This window comes from Diadema setosum, chromosome 1 (assembly GCF_964275005.1).
Source record: "Diadema setosum chromosome 1, eeDiaSeto1, whole genome shotgun sequence".
Taxonomy (NCBI): domain Eukaryota; kingdom Metazoa; phylum Echinodermata; class Echinoidea; order Diadematoida; family Diadematidae; genus Diadema; species Diadema setosum.
In genome coordinates, this window is record NC_092685.1 from 37,187,566 (window position 1) to 37,207,728 (window position 20,163).

The 20,163-nt window shown below is 41.0% G+C and overlaps 1 protein-coding gene across 1 annotated transcript; it reads right to left on the reverse strand.

Annotated features, from left to right (window-relative positions):
* Nucleotides 1–1,566: 1,566 nt before the first annotated feature.
* On the reverse strand, nt 1,567–19,863 carry LOC140234783 (L-2-hydroxyglutarate dehydrogenase, mitochondrial-like). The gene is made up of 10 exons (XM_072314855.1): nt 19,715–19,863; nt 14,556–14,692; nt 13,925–14,076; nt 13,077–13,208; nt 12,575–12,737; nt 5,924–5,961; nt 5,254–5,418; nt 4,295–4,452; nt 2,465–2,596; nt 1,567–1,762 (listed from the first exon to the last, which is right to left on the reverse strand). Exons 1-10 carry the CDS (start codon nt 19,861–19,863, stop codon nt 1,567–1,569), a joined length of 1,422 nt encoding a protein of 473 aa, XP_072170956.1.
* Between the last annotated feature and the right edge of the window lie 300 nt (nt 19,864–20,163).

Sequence of the window (20,163 nt, forward strand, 5' to 3'; positions counted from 1 at the left end):
AAAGAATTATTTCCCCATTATTAAACTTATTCCTAGTGGAATTAATGACCTTTGACCTTAATGTCCTGTTAATTCAGGTTACTTTTCGTTTTTCTGTCCTTCTTTCGCAGAAAATTGTACTATTGAACATTCCTAGCTGAAGCTAAAACTTGAAATAGACGTTTTTCAGCAAACAGTGACCTTGATCACGCAAAAAATATTTCATTAATTGAAATAATTGTCTATTTCTACTCTTGTTACTAAATCATATTGCCATTGGAAATTCCTAAATAATGTTTTAGCTTAAATTGTCTTCTCTGGCCAGAATTCACAGACCTTTGACCTTGAGAGATTCCATCTAAAATCTACTCAGCACAACTACACCTATTGCAGCATTACCTGGCCCAGGCAACAAGAAATTTCAAAGAGCAGTCTTCTTTGAATGTTAGGAGGGAACTTTCACTACACGACTGCAAGACCAAGAGGACGCGGAAGCAATCAGCTGTGACAGTCCCCTCACTCGGACTCCCGCCCCCATTTCTAATCAGTCACTATTTTCTGTGTGGAAGCAGACATATAATAGTGATTTTGGCTGATGTGTAAAATGTAAACCGTCACATGGTGTATGACCGACACGCATGACAAGATCGCTGATTGGCTGGCTGCTCAATTGTGCCCAACATCGGGACTGGACACTTATTTTGGTCAAGAACTGTTCCTGTTTTCCCCAGGACGGGAGGTTTTTTAGATTTGAGCATGCCAAGAAGTAAATTTTAAAGCTCAACTAGTGGCCACGTCGTGCTTGTGAAAGTTCCTTACTACCAGCTGCAGGACGGGAGAGAAAAACCCAAAACATATTACCTCTAGCCCAGCACCCTTTAGTGTACAGGAACAAAAATCCAAAGATTACATGGCTCTGTCTCAGAGCTTCAAATTGGCGATAGGCCTACAGCTAACACAAAACAGCCATAAGGAGATTGTACTCTCACCATAAATGGCCAAGCCTCCAAACACTGAAAGATAATTTTCAACAAAATGCTTGCTATATCGTATATCTGTGTGGAATTTGCCAAAGGGACTTATTGTCAATCCTTAACATAATGTATGTCTGCACTCTTGAAGTTCACATTTTCAGCAAAAATAAGAAAAAAAGAAGCATAATTCATACAAGAGTGCAAACAGATTTCAGGTTCACATAGTCAACTATATGGCTGAATTCCTTCAAAAGGAGATAAATGAATTTGTTCTGAGAGGCTGACATACAGACAAGGTGGCATTTCATGTATGGTGCAGAAAGCACAATAATCTGTCAGCCTTTAATTAAAAGAGGCCATCCTGAAACTCCATTTTATAAAACTCAATACGAGTCCTTTCAGACACATCATGCCAATGTACATAATGAAAATCTCTTTTATATGTCTTAGCATTCATTCCATATATCTATATATGCTATGCATGTTTGATAAAAAAATAAATGTGTGTCATATATATCTATATGGGTCATGGCATTGCTGCCCTCTATGGTTCAAAAGCTAGTCCCAGAGCAAGATGAGTTGACCTTTAACTTGACACCGCTTGACAGCTTCACTACAAAGTAAAAGTACTTTGTACTTTGTCGACCACCATCTTCGCTATAGCCAGCGAGGACGTTGCCGCGGGAGAGGGAGCATTCCGGACGTGCAGCACTCGGCCTCCTATATCACCCCTCCCTACGTCGAAGACAAAATCATCCACGAGGTTGCCATTCACGTCAAGTGCTTGGGCCCTCACACCAGATGGGCCCCTTGAAAAACACAAGACAAAACAGGCCAGGAAACACTGTGTTATCTTCTCTCACAAAGTCTCAGGAACTGATATCATCTGCCAGTGCTAACATTTATTACTGTTTGACAGTTGATGAAAATGATTATGTAGTGTTTTCCAACGATATAAATCAACTGAAATTACAAGGCATCCTATCTATATGTGACACCAATGGCAATCAGAAATTGAACAGAAATTAAAGGGAAAACCTGTGAAACAGCAATCAGATCTGTTAGACAGCACATTTCATTCTTCCTTTGGATTTTGTTTAAAGATGTAAATAATCATACAAATAATGAAAAACAATTACACCAAAAATAAACATTTCATTAATCACATCCGTACATTGAATGCAAAATCATCTTGAACCACAATAATCAAAGCGTTTGAAATGACATCAATGCATATTCCTTCAAAGATGTCATACTTAACATCCTGACTGCAATACTAATCAATTATCATCAATTTTATTGGGAAAAAAAAAATTACCCAAAATTTGTTAAGTGAATAAAAATTAACATGACATTATTTCATACTAAGAAGTTCTAGATCCTCAAGACAGGATGAAAAAGTTGTTGTTGTTTTTTTTTTTTGTTTTTTTTTGTTTTTTTTTGCTACATGAAAAGATTCTTTGTAACTCCTCCCCCTCCTTCTCTTCCTCTATAAAACATCCGTGCCATACCTTGTGACATCTGCCACCTTCAGATCAGGAACATACTCCTGAAGAAGCTTGACCTGAGCAGCGTAGTTGAAGGCCCGGTAGGTCTCTCCTATGCCATAGAAGAAGTGCTTCATGGCCAGCTTGTACAGTCCCCTGTGGAACAACACCCATACTCACTTATTGAAAGTCTCTCATTACTACAGGCCACAAATTTGTGCACAGTGGTCATTACCTCCACCAAGGTATGTTTTTCTGTTTGTCTGTCTGTCTGTTTGCAAAATTACCAAAAAAGTCACAAATGAATTTGGATGAAATTTGCAGGAAAAGTTGATAATGACACATGGAACAGATGATTAAATTTTTGTGGTAATTCGGATCACTGTCTAGGTAATGGATTTGTAAAAAAAAGGTAGAGACACTAGACAGGATTCTTTATCATTGGGCGCAGGTCCATTTTCAGCATATATGTACATGGGTGGAAATGAGCTGGTTGGCGGAGGTCTGCGCTCTCTGAATGCTTTCCTAGCTTCTTTTTGAAATGTTGGTTCTTAAGAGGGTCGGGAATTTGATGAGAACTACTAATTGAAAACAAGAGACCCATGGGTCTAGTGCACACCTGAACCAAACAGGCTTTACGTAAATGATTTAATGTGACCAATCGAGACTAAAGCAAAAAAAAAACAAAACAAGGAAAAGTAGAAATTACGCGGTGCGTAATATATGTCCCCGCCGGAAGTAGCATTTAGTAGCAAAATGTACAATATAGGTAAAAAGATGAAGGTCAAAGGTCAAAGAAGTCAAAGGTCAAAATTCTATGTAGAAGTTTTGAAGCCCTCACCTAGTGCCATCACATAAAGCAAACGGAATCGAAATCGGGTTAGAAATGGCGAAGGAGTAGCATTTTGTAGCCAATGTACAATATAGGTAAAAAAATCAAGGTCAAAGGTCAAAGAAGTCAAAGGTCAAAATTCTGTGTAGAAGTTTTGAAGCCCTCACCTAGTGCCATCACATAAAACAAACGGAATCGAAATCGGGTTAGAAATGGCGAAGGAGTAGCATTTGGTAGCAAAATGTACAATACAGGTCAAAAATCAAGGTCAAAGGTCAAAGAAGTCAAAGGTCAAAATTCTGTGTAGAAGTTTTGAAGCCCTCACCTAGTGCCATCACTTAAAGCAAACGGAATTGAAATCGGGTTACAAATGGCGAAGGAGTAGCATTTTGTAGCAAAATGTACAATATAGGTCAAAAATCAAGGTCAAAGGTCAAAGAAGTCAAAGGTCAAAATTCTGTGTAGAAGTTTTGAAGCCCTCACCTAGTGCCATCACATAAAGCAAACGGAATCAAAATCGGGTTAGAAATAGCGAAGGAGTAGCATTTTGTAGGCAATGTACAATATAGGTCAAAAATCAAGGTCAAAGGTCAAAGAAGTCAAAGGTCAAAATTCTGTGCAGAAGTTTCGAAGCCCTCACCTAGTGCCATCATATAAAGCAAACGGAATCAAAATCGGGTTAGAAATGGCGAAGGATTAGCATTTTGAAGCAAAATGTACAATATAGGTCAAAGGTCAAGGTCAAAGGTCACAACTGAAATTCTGTATAGAAGTTTCAAAGCTCCCATGTAGTGCTATCATATAAAGCAAACAGAATCAAAATCGGGTTAGAAATGGCGAAGGAGTAGCATTTTGAACATTTTGATCACACACGGACGCACACACGGACGGACGCACGCACGGACGGACGGACGCACGGACGGACGGACACACGGACACACACACGTACGGAGCCCGTTTCATAGTCCCCTGCTCGAACTCGTTCGGCGGGGACAACAAAGGGGGGGAGGGCGTGTGCTTACCCAAAGGTGGCAACATCTGCCATGTCCTTGACACTGAAGTCAAGCAGGTTGTACCCTTCTCTCTTGAAGGCCAATACGGCGTTCGGCCCCAGCCACACACTGCCATCCACTCGGGGTGTGAAGTGGACCCCCAGGAAGGGGAAGCGTGGGTTTGGCACCTGTCATATAATGAGCCCAAAATGGGGTGCAGATTATACCAAGGGGTGAGAATATATTGGTGTTGCAGAAACAAATCTTGAAAGCAGTTCCCCTCGCTTGCAAAGAATTTTTGGAAAGTCGATAACAAAATAATGTCTGTTCATTGTGGAGTAACTGGCAACACTTGTGGTACGTACCTTTATTTTCCAGTTGTGGCAAAAAAATTGGTGTAATCAATACAAAAAATGTCATCAATACTGACATTCTTTCATCTCTCTTTTTCTCACCCTTTATATCAAGGTATGAATTAGATTGATCTCGATTACACTTCGCTAAAAATCTAGTCCAATAATTAAATGGTTTAATTTAATTTAGGTTGTAAGCTTTCTCATAGAGGAATAAAACTTTTGATTCCCCTTAGAATTGTATGCTTTTCACATTTCATAGAGTGGTTTCTAAATATCTCACAAAATGTTACGAGCTGAATCCTCACCTCAACCAGTACTGTACAGTCCCTTTAAACTGGTTGATGCCATGTTATATTGCACCTTGTTAAAAACCATGACACTTACTGACATCTGTTATTTTGTTGCGTACACAAATATACTGAAAAGCTGGATGGGCAAATATCTTAATAAGGTGCTTCCTTCATCCTTGGTGCAAACAGTTCAGAGATACTGAGGTCCTAGTTTACAATGAAAATCACAACAATGCTTGCAAAAGCATACAATAAAGAATATAGCAATAATGCCATTTTCAACAGATTCTCATCAAGGGCACTTTACTGGTGGTGAGTGCAAAGTACAGAGAGAGAGACTTACAGGGTAGATGTTCCCATTGACAAGATAGTTCTTGTCTGGCTTGAGGAGGAGGTAGTCCCCCCTGAAGGGCACGATGCGTGGAAGTTTGTTGCAGCCCGACAGCGCGGCCATGCGGTCGGAGTAGAGTCCAGCACAGGTCACTACGTACTTGCATCTCAGGGATTTCTGTTGATGAGGCACAACAGAGGGGAAAAAAAGTTGTAGTATCCAGGAACAGAAATGGGTACCTGGTAGGAAGTCACTGTTGACATGGTTGGATTAAATATGTGTGGCCCACTAACTGACAATCTGTTGGTATGCTCTCCAGGAAGTGGGGTAAGTGCACTGAACCTATCTCATTCTATAGTCACTAACCATTGCCGACATAACACACTGCTTACAAATGTAAAAGAATCATTCGACTTTCATATTCTTCATCCACACGGAAAAAATTTTCAGTTTAGGATAGAGGCAGACTTTCTTTTCTACAGCATGCATTTGTGGTTTGCCTGAAACACATCACATCACACACAAAATTGTGCTTTCATTATGTAATGAATAGAAAAAGTGAAATCAAAAAGCAAAGTCATGAGAGGTTATCACTTTTCAGATCATTGAAGTTATGAGGTATGGAAATTCGGTGTCCTTTCACAAGAGAGGGGTTTAGATATGAAAGAAAACTTTTACTTACTCCCGATTTTGCCCTCAAGGTCACTGGATATTCTAATCCTGAAATGACAGACACACAAAGTAATCACAGTTATTTCATAGCAGGCCTATTAATTATGACACCAGATATTACAAGTTACTTCAGCTTTAAAGAGACTTTTTATTGTCTTTCTTAACAAAGGAAATTAAACCATAAATTCTGCTACCTGTAACACTCACAAGTGTTTCTGAGTATATATTTTTCAATGCCATTAAAAGATTATAATGATCAAGGAGATGAGCATACTTTGTAGCATTTTCCTCAGCATTGAAGCTCTTAAGCATGTAATTAGAAATAACCATCTTGAAACTACTTAGAGTCACCAATAATCGCTACACTGTATCTCACTTCTATTTTGTCTAAAGACAACAGGAGCTTTCTTACCCATATAATTTGGTGAATACAACTTGCATGGTTATGATGGCTTGTGAACTCAAAAGAAGAAGCCTGGGGTTAAATATTAACACAGCGACGTATACCTTCCTGAATCAATATCATTCTGTTGCAGGAAAAAAAAAAAAAAAAAAAATCTTACAAGCAATTGCTCATTTATAGCAGTGGATGTAAAAGTCTATAAAATTCACCAGCCAAAAAATACATAATTCTCAAGAGCCAGTAAAACAACATCACACATGAGAGTATTCGCTGTACAGCTACAGTGTTGCTACACATCACATAATCATATTTATCTGTACATTCACCCTTAAGCTAAAACTTTCAAAGACAATGGATATTGTGATGTACTCATACATTCGATCAGGCACAGACACATTCACGTGGAGAGCAAGTAAGGAAGACGGGGTGACTCGAGCTATGCATGGGATAGGAGTGAGCATTTATTAAACTTGCCACGTTGGGCTTTTTGGTATCAGTGAGGGTGAGGGTGCAGTGTTACATAATCAGAGTGGGGAGTACATTCCTGAGCGGGTGACTCATGCTAGTGTGCATGAGATGCAAGTAATACATCACATCTTCCCCTTCAATCGAAGTGGTTAACATGGTATTGCGAGACGAAGCTTGATTATGGAAGTCTTATTAGCCTAATAAATGTATTATTTAATACTTACAATCATGACAATGTTGCAGGGGATTAACACGATGTGAATGCTGAGTCAGACTCATAGTGAAAAGATTAATCAGCATCGGGGGACAGTTTTCAAAACCATATCTTGATCACTAGATATCAAACGGTTAAGCCAAAACATGTCCAAAATTTGTGATCATAATGGCGCAGTTTCACTCATATTTGTTGTTCAGTACATAATAGTTAGTTTCTTACTTCTTGCTTAGTTTCGTTACAAAATGATCAGTTGCTTGTTTTTGTGTGTGGTTTTCTTTCCACTTTTTTTTCATAGTATGTACAGATACGTTTTACTCGGTTTATCTTATCCTCTTTTTTTTGTGGTTGTCTTGCCACTCAATATCTATATACATTCAATGTTTTGCTTAATAATTGCACAGATTTATGTACATTACATTGTTAAATGATAACTATTCAATCTTCTCCTTCACAATAATTCTCTTTATGTTTTCATATTCTCTGACCCTTTGCTGAGATTCATCAACAGCGTTTGTCAGCTTGTATTTACCATTGCTTAAATATTCATTTTCAAAACTTACTGGCAGAATCACATGCGATTTATGTTCAGGAACAGTAATTACATGTTACCAACGAGAATTGATTCGCAATTACTCTTTGTTTTCCCGTAATAAAATGCGGTCAACATGCAGACTGATACAACTTGATTTAATTTAATTCATTTAATTTTTTTTAAAATTATTTATCTTACTTCAGATATTACCAATGTGTGCGAAAAAAATAAAAAACACAATCAAATAATATCAAATGATGACATTACATCAGTTATTTCATCATCTCTAACATCATTTCTAACACAATACACTTTACATTGGATGTCTACTTCAGTACTGCAGAGTAATAAGATGAGATAGGAAAGAATGGAGAATGAGGAGGCTAAGTCAATAGAGCAAATACACATTTCATAGTTTTTAAGTCAATTATAAACATTGACGGAATCGTAGAATAGGCATGGTAAGATTGAGTGATATGTTACCATAAATTAACTGTTTATACATGTTGCAGTACAATTAGAAGTTCCCTATGACAAGTCAAGACGCTTTGGTGGGCTGGATATCCTCCCACTTCGAGTGGTGGTTGGTTTAGAAAGCGTGATGGTGCGATAGCGTTGTGATTGAGAGTGGCTGTGACGTGGCGATACTGCCGTTGCTCGCTGGGACTGGCTGGGGTACGGGAGGGGGTGGGGCAGGAATGGGTCGGATGTCTTTCCGATTTCGCCTGTACTCGCCTTGCTCGTTCTTTATCACATAACTGCGGGGAGTGTGGGCTGACTTTGCTACGTGGCCAGTTTTCCATGAGGTAGTCTTGGTGCAAAAAACTACTTCTTGATTGGTTGGCAGCATGGATAGGGGGGTGGGGCGCGCTCTTGTATTGAAATGTTTTTGTTGTTGTTTCTGACGGGCCACGAGGTTATCGTGCATGGGTGGCACGACATGGGGTTTGAGGAGGGTTATCGGAGTGGGCATTCGACTCCTCAATAGCCGTCCATTGAGAAGTTGAGCAGGCGCATACCCATCTAAACCTTCAATGGGTGTGTTCCTATACTCCAAGAGGGCGTACATCGGATCGCGATTACTCATCTTTGCTCGCTTCATGAGGGTTTTCACCGTCTGAACATGTCGTTCTGCTTGCCCATTGCTTTGTGCATAGATCGGGCTAGATGTGTTGTGTTCTATTTCCCATTCCCGTGTGAATGTTTCAAATTCTGCACAGGCAAATTGTTTGGCATTGTCTGTGATGATTTCATCGGGGATGCCATTGCGGGCAAATATGTTCTTGAGCTCATTAATGATGTGATAAGCCGTCATTTCTTGGAGGGCTTGAACCTCGGGGAATTTGGAGTAGTAGTCTACTGCTAGCAAATAATTGATCCCATCAAGGTGAAAGATATCTATCCCTAATTTTGACCATGGCCTGTCAGGTATTTTATGTGGGATGAGAGGCTCTGATTGCTGCTTTTTTCTGGTAGATTGGCAGGTTGCGCACCTGGCAACCTTGTCCTCAATTTGAGCATTCATCCCCGGCCAAAAGAAGATGTTCCTGGCTCTCATCTTGAGTTTGACTATACCCATGTGAGACTCGTGAAGGATGTTGAGCATTTCTTTTTGTAAGCTTGCGGGGACTACTATTCGATTGTCTTTCATTATCAGTCCATCCATTTCCACAAGTTCATGCCGAAATGAGTGGTACGGTTTGAGTTCATCCGGGATTGCATTTTTGTTCTCCGGCCAGCCGCTGTGTATGCATTCGCGGCATTTTCTCAGCACAGGGTCGCGTGCAGTCTCCGTCTGAAACTGTTTGAGCCTGCTGCCTGACATATGCATTACGCTCTCGACTGTATCAATGTCAATTTTGATCCTAGGCTCGTTTGAGCGGGCTGGTCGAGTTTCTTCCGGCAGCAAGCGGCTTAGCGCGTCGGGCACAAACATTTCTTTTCCGGGCTTCCATTGCAGTGCAATGTCGTACGCCATGAGATGAAGTCTCATTCGTTGTAGTCGTGGACTGAGTTTGTGCAGAGGCTTCTCGAATAAGCCGATCAGCGGTTTGTGGTCGGTATAGATTCGGATTTTCTGACCATATACATAGTCATGAAACTTGCTACACGCAAATAGGATTGCAGCCATTTCCTTTTCTATCGGCGCGTAATTTCTCTCAGCAATAGTGACTCGTCTCGATGCGTACACAATGGGGCTATCTTGACCTTGCATCAGTACAGCACCAAAGCCTTGATTGGAGGCATCCGTTGCCAAGGCAACAGGTTGTGCTGCATCGTATAGCTGCAGAACTGGCGCGGAGATTATCATCTCTTTTAGCTTATCTACGGCTTGCGCGTGTTCATGATTCCAGTGCCAGGCCACGCCCTTTTGTGTTACAATGTAGCTCGCGCAGGGGGGCAGTGGTTTCAGACAGATTGGGGATAAACTTTCCAAGGTACGTAACCATGCCCAAGAAAGTTTCGACCTCTTTCTTGGATGTCGGATGGGGGAGCTCTACAATTGAGTTAATCCTATCGGCGCTCGGCTTCACGCCATCACATGAGATCACATGTCCTACGTACTCGATTTCGCTGGCACGGATGATCGACTTTGCCTTGTTGAGTTTCAGGCCAGAGGAGAGTACCTTTTTGAGAAAGGCAGACAGACGGGCATCATGTTGTGCAGTGTCCTCGCCCCAAATCAAAATGTTGTCTGCAACAACCTCAACTCCCTCCATCTGGCCGAATTCGTCAACCATTACTCGCTGCCATATCTCGCTCGCAGAGGAGATGCCGAAAGGCATCACCTTTTAGCGGTAGCGGCCAAATTGCGTGTTGAAAGTAGTCAGGTATGAGCTTTCGTCAGTGAGCGGTAACTGCCAGTAGCCGCTAGTAGCATCGAATTTGGAAAATACGCGAGCGTTTGGCATGCGAGCAGCTATCTGTTCAAATGTTGGCATGGGATAATGTTCCCTTCTAATGGCGGCATTCAGACCGCGGGGGTCAAGACATATGCGGACTCGGCCGTCAGGTTTGTGAACTACTGTCATTGCGCTAATCCAATCTGTTGGGCAATTCACTCGCTCAATTACCCCTAATCCTTCCATGCACTCGAGTTCGGCTCTAACTTGATCACGCAATTTGTGCGGGGTCGTTCGCGGCGGGCATTTCACTGGGGCAATATCCTGGTCTAGCGAGATGTTGTATTCGTGATTGCGCAACCTACCCAAACCAGAGAACAAATCAGAATAGCGTTCTAGCGGGTCGCTTACTCCTTGGCTGCGGCTGGAGTCGGGGTTGGCTGTTCTGTCTGCGCTTGCGCGAGAAGCTGCTGCTTGGGGCTTCGGCGGGAGGGGTGGGGCAAGAGGGGACTTTGCGTGCGCCTTCTTGGAATCGCTCGTGCGAGCATCTTTTGGATGTGCTCTGCTTGCCACGTCATCAACACAACATCTCTTTATCAGCTTCATGCTCTCACAAGCTCTCATGCCTAATATTGGTTTCACACCACCTCCAACCACTTGAAAAGTGAGGGAATATACAGACTTACCAACCATCACGTCGCATCTTGTCTGTCCTAGGGGTCTCATAGTATGTCCTGAATAAGATCGCAATGTAACGTTAGATCTTTCCAAGTTCAGTTTCGTGTTGTTGAATATTTCTGCAGGTAGAATATTGACCTGTGCTCCCGTGTCCAACTTAAACTTGACATTCAAACCATCAATTTCACACTGCTTGGTCCATTCGCATGCGTCCACATTATCCACCACCAGATCAATAAATACTTCTTGGTAGTCGTCATCGCTGGCTCCGTAGGTACCGTCATCGTCGGAGTATCTTTGCATTTCGTCGGCGTCGATGTTTTTGACTTCCCGTTGATCGTTTCGACGGTCGTATCTGCGATTATCTCGGCGGTCATTTCGGCGGTCATCTCCGGGGTTGTCTTGTCGGTTTGGTTGGTGTTGGCTTGATTTTCCTTGGCTGTGTTGGTTTTGGTTCCTTTGACATCTTGTCGACCTCTCAAAGTGTCCCGTCATTCCGCAATTTCGACATTTTGATTTTGCTGCTGGGCAATAGTTCGGCCAACGGTGAACATATGTGCAGTTCACACATGCTTTTTCTGCGTCTCTGTAGTGGGGCTTGGATGGGCGGTCGTTGTGGGTCTTTTCTGGTCGAGATCGGGGTCGTGATCGTTCCTTCACATAGTGAATCTCAGTGTCTGAGCTTTTTTGGAGCTGTTCCATTTGTTGCGCACTGCTTTCCGCTATGCTGCAGGTGTCGACACATTTCTGCAGGGTAAGGCTTTCAATTTGTAGCAGTTTTTCTCGCAATCCGTGATCATGGATTCCACAGACTATCCTGTCACGGAGCATCTCGTCTTCGAGATCTTTAAAGTCACAGTCGTCAACCAGTGCTTTTAAGTCCGTGTAGTATGCGCTAAAGCCTTCATCGCTCCGTTGATTGCGAGAGTTGAACAGGTACCTGAGGACTGACAGGTTCTTTCTCGGCTGACAGTAATTTGCAAATTTCTTCTTCAGTGGTTCAACTTTTCCAAGTTCTTCTGACTTGAACTCAAAAGTCCTCGCTATTCTCTGCGCCGTGGCTCCAGCCACGTGTAGAAATGTAGCATACCGCACTTCATCTCCTTTTTTGCTCAGCTCGGTTGCAGTTTCGTATAGCTCATACGATGGTAACCAGTCCTTCCAATTCGTTGCAACATTTCCTTGGAAACTAAGGGGACCTGGAGGCTTTAATCCTGCCATTTTTCTTTAATAGCAGAACTTAACTTTTGACTCCTGACACCATGTGATGTACTCATACATTCGATCAGGCACAGACACATTCACATGGAGAGCAAGTAAGGAAGACGGGTGACTCGAGCTATGCATGGGATAGGAGTGAGCATTTATTAAACTTGCCACGTTGGGCTTTTTGGTATCAGTGAGGGTGAGGGTGCAGTGTTACATAATCAGAGTGGGGAGTACATTCCTGAGCGGGTGACTCATGCTAGTGTGCATGAGATGCAAGTAATACATCACAGATATGACCTATGAACTTTTACCTTCACTTGAACCTGACTTGCCCTCTGATGTCATGGAGAAGCCTTTGACTTCAAAGTTGAGGAATATGCTACCACCGTGCTTCTTGAAGTTTGTTCCGTAGTATCTTGCTACTTGTGCCCAGTCCACAATACCAGTGTTTGGAGAGTGGATTGCCTTCAAACCCTGGACAGAGCAAACAAACCATATGACGTTGAAAGTTACACTCTTCAAGACCAACTACAAAATGAATACAATTATCAAACGTCGGATGTAGAAGTGGTGAAAACACACTTGTGATGAATTTATCATACGGTTATAGTTATGTGTCACTTCAAACTCGAAAGATAAAACACCAAAAACTGTACATGACTGCTGGAAAACATCAAATGAAAGCATTTCCATGGTCAGAATGAGAAAAGAAAGTATCTATACTTTTCTAGTTTGATTTTTTTTTTTTAAACAGAGCACAAAGCAAATATATGTCCTGCTTACACAGAAATAGAGAAAATTCACTGGCGCTACCTTGCAATATGGCTCCACCTCCTTGATTTCATCTGCATTCAGCATCCTCAGCCCAGGCACGTTGTTTTCTTGGCCTCGCTTGTAAAGGGCCTCCAGTCTGGGTAGCTCCTCCTCCTTGATGGCTACTATCAACTATCAAGGCATGCATGGACAGATAAGGTTGGACTAGGGTCAGTATATTATAAAAGCAATAATCATAATCTAAATCTATATAGCATGTAATAATCTTGAAGACTCTAGGTGCTTTACAATACTTACTAAACATTAGAAAGAAAGATAAGTTTTTGTTTTTTTAATAATTTTGCAGTGTTTAGCGTTTGGTTAAAAAAAAAAATGATCCTTTAATTTTCTTTGGGTTAATGAATGTATGAGGCATTTCTGTCCCAGTTGCCCAAAGAATGAGTTCTCACAGATATGTGCCCTAATAAATGCTTTGTGTATGTCTACTTTAACACCAATTACTTTAGGTTACTATTGAGTGTGTATCTCAAAGATTAAAGATAAAAAGTGACTCCTTTGCATAAATCGAGGAAAAGTACACTGTAACACTTCTGGACTATACAAAAAGAAAGAAATAACATGATGTCATGGTCATATGAACAAGACAGCTTTTTTACTTTTTTTTTTTTAACATGACACTTTCCATACATTCAAACTCCCATAAGTTCCTCAATACATTAACCCCATACATTACAAAGTGCTATGCCCAATCTGTTGCTCTGAATGCAAAAGTCTATTGCAATTGAGACAACTGTTACTTGGGAGATAAATTCCACTTGAACATACAAGCGGTGATGCCTGCTAAGCACTCCTGTTTCGGTACGAGACCAGGTATGAGGAGAGCAAACCTTTCCACATTTCTTGTAGGGTAGATTGTGCTTGTCACAATACTGGTAGGCGAGGTTCAATCCCTCCACACACAGTTTGGCTTTCAATGAACCAGGAGTGTAGTATATGCCCGCATGGATGACACCACTGTTGTGTCCACTTTGATGTAATGCTGGTATCACAAATGAAATTGAAAGATAAATAAACATTAAATATGAAGAATTCTGAAAAACTTGACATATTACATGACCTGTAAGAAAAGCACTATATCGATTGTGCCCAAATGGTCATATGATACAAAAGTATTGTAATATGTTAAGTCTGATTTAACTCCATGCAGTGCAAAGTTTCATTCACTACATCTTTTATGATCCAGAATCTCTAGTGGTATCACAATGTAATACCAGTAGGACATTATATTACATAACTCTTAATGTTCCCATTAGTTTCAGCCAGTGCTAATCCTCCACAGCATATTAATTTGGTGATTGAGGGCATGTCAATACCATTCAATTCAAATAAAAAGAAACCTTAAATAGGCAAACATGAAATTCTGGAATGATGACTCACAGTGAGAGGTGAGTAAATATATAGTGTACACGGCACAGTATAGGTAAAGTAAGTGCACCAATTAAAATAAATCAGACTTACACAATTCATTCTCTTTCTCAACCACAGCGAGTTTGAGGTTTGGATGCCTCCATATCAGCTCCTGTGCAGTGGCCAGACCCACGATTCCTCCTCCAACAATGCAGACATCAAAGTCCTTGCGTTCTGCTGGATTTGAACTGTCCGGGACAAACAGATTTCACATGACATTATAACAAGCTAAGGATTATTCGTTTGTTTGTTCAACTGCTTGTTTTCATTTTCCATCCGACAAGATGGTTGTATAGCCCATATTAAGTTGCACTAGCTGGTCTTCCATGGGGTCCAGCTGTCAGTGCTTGGGGCAGACCATTTCAACAGGTTATGTACCCTGCTCTTTACGATGAATGAATGAAGCAGGATCTTTTATGTGTGAGACTCTCACACATGGGACCTCCATTTTATGACCTATCAGATGGACTTTGAGTGTTTTGCCTCTACTAGAGGGGACAACTTGATAACACACAGCATTGTTCAATAAGACTCACTTGGATTTGAACCTGCATCCAAACTTGAGCCATTACATTGAAGGCAGTCTATATGAACCTGCATCCAAACTTGAGCCATTACATTGAAGGCAGTCTATATGATACTGACTGAGCCATCTCATCAACCTACTGAGGGCACTGCTTCATAATTTTTTCATGGTACTTACTACTACTACATTAAAGTGATTAAACATACAAACAAATGTGAAAATCATAATCATGTCCCTCAGATAGGACATAAAATAGAGGTCCTGTGTTTGAGAGAGTCACAACTCATGCACATAAAAGATTCCGCTTCATTTATCCACCACAAGGAGTAGGGTACGTTCAACCCGGTGAAGTGGTCCCACCTTACATCCAACTGAACTGGACCCCATGGAAGACCAGAGCATTACAACTGAATATGAGCTATCCAACCATCTCCTCCGATGGAAAATAAAACAAACAAACATAATCATAATCATAGCACAGCTGCATCAAAACGAAATTATCACACAATTCACAAAATTTGTGTAGGGCTGGAGTTCCTTTAGCTCTCTTGTGACTCACAGAAACAGACGGGGCAGCACACAAGTTGCTCTGATAGAGTCTCAGCATTATATGAGACCCCACAATTTATTCCATTAACCATTCTTCTGTTATCTTCATCTTGTTACTCATTTTTGAATAATTTCAAATTAATGAGATGTCTGTTAACCCTTAAGCATCTGAACATTCTGTCCATAATGGCCCATGGATCCCTGGAAGGTACAGCAATATTGCTCTCATTTCGACAACTTTCTTAATGATGTACAATGAATTAGCTAACAGCATGTTTATTTTTGTCTATTTTAAGTTTATTAGAAAGCCTATCAACTTTACCAAGAGAATGGTGTGTCTCAGAAATAATTTTCACATACTTTTTTTGACCTTTGACCTCTTTCAAATGACATAATTTATATGTTCTAAATGAAAAAAAAAAAATGGTACAGCATAAACCTATACAAAAAGGGATGGGCGGTTTTGGGCATTTCAGTTGCTAATGGGTTAAATTCCGATTATAGAGAATCGGTTTTAAGAGCTATATTTGAGGCATCCATCCTTTACAACATGACCCCTGACCTGTCTCGAAGGGATTTCTTGTAACTCTGATTCTGGATGAGCACAATACCTCCATGCTGTTGCACTTGAGAGAAATTTCAGATCTGGTAGTCACTACAATATAACACACAGACAGCACTAAATATCCATTTACTTGCTACTATGTATAAAATCATATAGAGGGTCTACATTGAAAAAAAAAATCATTAAAAAGTATAAGTGAGACAGCACAAGTTCATTCACTAAGAATAATAACGTTTAAACAAAACATGACAGAAGATGGTGATGACTGTCATAATATGACCATGGATGATGACATAACGCTTTGCAGACTGATACAAAACTGATTAACAGTTAGGCCTATAAAAACATTTTCTATTCCTAAGTGGCTAAACTGAACCTCCTCAATCCCCCCCCCCCCCAAAAAAAGTGTGAAACTGTGATTTGTTTGTTTGTTTGTTTTTCTGCTCAGTCAAGAATAAGTTTTTGTCTAATTTTGACTCAAATCTAAAGATGTTTCACAAATACTGTTAGGCCAAGTAAAAAAAGAAAGTAGTTTCTCGTCCAGGTTTTTTGAGCAAGGCGATGAGGGAGGTCCTTACTATTTGATATCTTACTATTTTTTCGAGGATTGTCAAAATGAAAGTAATATGTGTTTCTCGTCCAGTAATTCTGAGAAAGGTAACGAGAGATGGCTTTACTATTTTCTATATCCAATTTATGAAATGAAATATCACTCTGGTAGCTGTGTTATGAGAGACCAGGCCCCAAGTGTATGTCTTGCCTGCACTCTGTGCATTTTCAAACAAATAGATATACATAATATGTACCATACTTGAAATGAAACTTCATGCGTGCAGAAATACATTTTGCTTTTTCTTTCTACTACAGATGTCAAGGGGAAAATGACCATCTTAAAACTGGTATTTAGTGTTGTAATGGCATTTCTGATACCAGTGTACTTGCAATTCTGATGTATTGTGCTATTAATTGAAACAGGTATAAAACATTCTATCAACAAATGTACGACTGAAATAAATTCCATGATATTCAAAACACTGCTTTATCACTGGTGTTTGTGACTTTTTGTGTCCACACAGCTGGTATATTGTATCTGCATCTCTTCACAGTACATTTGTAGCACATTCAAACTGGAAACTGGCTGGTACAATTGCAGATGGATGTCAAAATGATACTGATATGGCATATAGCATTAAACATTTAAAGATGTTTCTTCATATTCTAAAAAGACATTTGATAATCACTCATCATTTGGATGATGAATTGATTGTATCACACTGCAGGTGATACGACTCACGGCCGTGTCCGTTAATTTACATTGTAAAGAAAAGTATCCCGCAGAAATACGACAAACCAGAATCCGTGGAAAAGTTATTTATTTTGTAGATACACCCATTTAATAATTCTACATTTGCTGGAAAAGCGCATTCATTTCTCTTCAAAGTAGAACAATACATCGCCGTCAGATGCAACGTTAACAGAGCAGTGTTTGGGCCTCTACACATTCGAATGTGTTCATGCGTGCGTGCAGACAGCTGACAGACCAGGGGCCCGTTGCATAAAACTTACCGTTGAATTTCAATGGTAACTACCGTCAAAATTAGGCGTCACAGCCAATCAGCATCAAGGATTATAAAATTTACCGCTAATTTGAAGACTTACTGCTAGAAAGGAGCGATAAGTCCAGCGGTAAGGGTTTTATGCACCAGGGCCCAGGGGGATTGGGACCCTGGCAGCTAGCTACAGACACGCATATACGTAATACGCGGCCGGCACGGCCACTGCACTGGCACCGTACCTTCCGACACTGCACAAACGTGCACATACAATAGTCACAATGACATGAGTAAACTCGATACAATCCTCACAAGCATTTGTACAGTACAATTCATCCCTTTAATATGAGAAACGGGGAAAAATACGAACAATGCGCGAAATATAAGTGGAATACTAGTATCAGCGATCGTTCGCAAAAGTTCACGACGTACCGAGTGCGCTGTACATCACAGCCCAGGCCCGCTCCCGCGCGCCCATCCAACTACAGTTCGACTGCTTTGTGGGTCGTTCCTTCTTGCCGAGCTCGCAGTGTGATAAATGCATGCGTTATTACATACGCACTACGGAAGCTACAGCTGTACTCCAGCTAAGATAGAGGACGCGTACACATCACGATTGGTAGGTGAATTGTCGATTTTGTGTTTTCGGCGGCCGAAAAAATAGTAAATATCAAAAAAGTCGATGCGGCAACTGAAAATCGATGCGGGCGGAGAGCGGGCTGGGACGAGAATTATGAATTTCTTGGTATTTTCAGCGCCATTTTGAAAATAGTAAATAGTAAAAAAATCGATGCGGCGGCCAAAATCGATGCGCGCGAGGACGAGAAACTGGTTTCTTTTTTTACTTGGCCTTAGTTAGCATGGTTAGTTTCGGTCACTATTACTAGTAGGTATATACAGGTATGGTACTACGGGACAGAATGGTAATTCTGGACGCGCACATTTTTGCGTACTAATGACATTCAATACGCACGCGACTTCGTAGATTAGCCTCACAGAGCATTGTACAGACCGAAATCGCAAAAAACGCGATATAAAAATGTAAAAACGCTAAGAAATTCACATTTCACCTCAGATTTTAATAGAAGATGTCGATTTATCACCAGGTTTTATCGTTTTAACGTTTCTAGTTTGATATTTTACTGGAAAATACGAAATTTGAGCCTCATTTGCTGATTTTTTTCTTTGTCATCTGCTTGGTAAGAATGTGTGCGGTGAATCGTTGGTATGAATTGATTCTAGTGCAAGGGCAAGGTGCGAAAGAGGTCGATTATTCCATTACAAAAATTGTGTCCGGATATAATGCAATTTTACACCATGCAAAAAAAAAAAAAAAACCTTTTGGAGAGGGGAATATTTGAAGTCTATTTTAGTTACAAAAATTGGAGTGAATGATTTTCATAATTTTGCTGGATTCGAATTTGTTAATAATAACTGGAGCTTTTTTTGGCCGAAATTTCATCCTCTTACTCTGAGTAAACATTAATTTACGGAATTCAGAGCCAAGAAAAAAAAAGCGTCCGGCGATACGATCCACTCTCCAAGTACATAACTGACCCTCCCCCATCATGCCATATAGGGCCTAGGTAGAGGCATAATAATGGCATGCCAGTGCAGTGGCAATGCAGTGGAAGAGTGGCCCCATTGGCGCCCCCCCCCCCCCCCCCCCCATGGCCCCAATCAGACAAGAGGAATCACTAGCCTAGCATTTTATAGTATGGTCTTTTATGGAGAAACACAGTAAATTTACACATTGTATGCACTGTAATTGGAAAGATCAAGATACAGTTCTGCTTCAGTTTTTGTCTTATTTTCGATACAAAAGCCACAAATGTACGAATCTAACGTTAGATGTTGACTATGAAACACTGTCACCGGTCACTGGCAACTATTTTCACTGCCTGCAGGGACTTACACACGGATCGTAACATATGGGACTAGACTATATTCCCGGTGGTCCATGGCCGGTAAAATCAGATTTCGTGTGCCTACACCAACGGAAAAAGCGACTCTTTACCTGAATCCGCGTGAAGAATGATGCCAACTGGCACACGAACTTGCAGAGGAGAAGCAAAATGACGCCGGAGAATTTCTTTGCAGATTCAATGATGCGCAAAGTCTGCTTTTACCCAGAAATTGCCGTAGCACTTGATGTCTCCCCATCATTTTGGCTATATAGCTATGCTAAATGTGTTGTACACATACACTGCTTGCGTTTGAGCTACGACGCTGTAGAAAAGATTGAATGAGAAAGCAAGCGTGGCCAGCCAATGCTCCCATCGTAGCGCGAGGGTGCGCAGAGGGGTGGGTGGAGCCCAGCAGCCCCCCTGGCCCCGGCCCCCGGGAGCAGGTTGTGGGAGTCAGGAAGTTATCGACTGACTGAAGATATCAACTTATTTCTTTGCTGATCGAATGAAAAACAAACAAACAAACGAACAAACAACCAAAATATTAGGGTAAAAGTAA

What these genes read in the sequence shown, in the direction of transcription:
- LOC140234783 (XM_072314855.1), bottom strand. Translation starts at nt 19,863, where the DNA reads ATGATGGGGAGACATCAAGTGCTACGGCAATTTCTGGGTAAAAGCAGA. An exon ending in CATTCTTCACGCGGATTCAG is followed by an intron (nt 14,693 to 19,714) that starts GTAAAGAGTCGC and finishes TGTCCCGGACAG; the next exon opens with TTCAAATCCAGCAGAACGCA. An exon ending in CCTTGAGGGCAAAATCGGGA is followed by an intron (nt 5,419 to 5,923) that starts GTAAGTAAAAGT and finishes CCTCATCAACAG; the next exon opens with AAATCCCTGAGATGCAAGTA.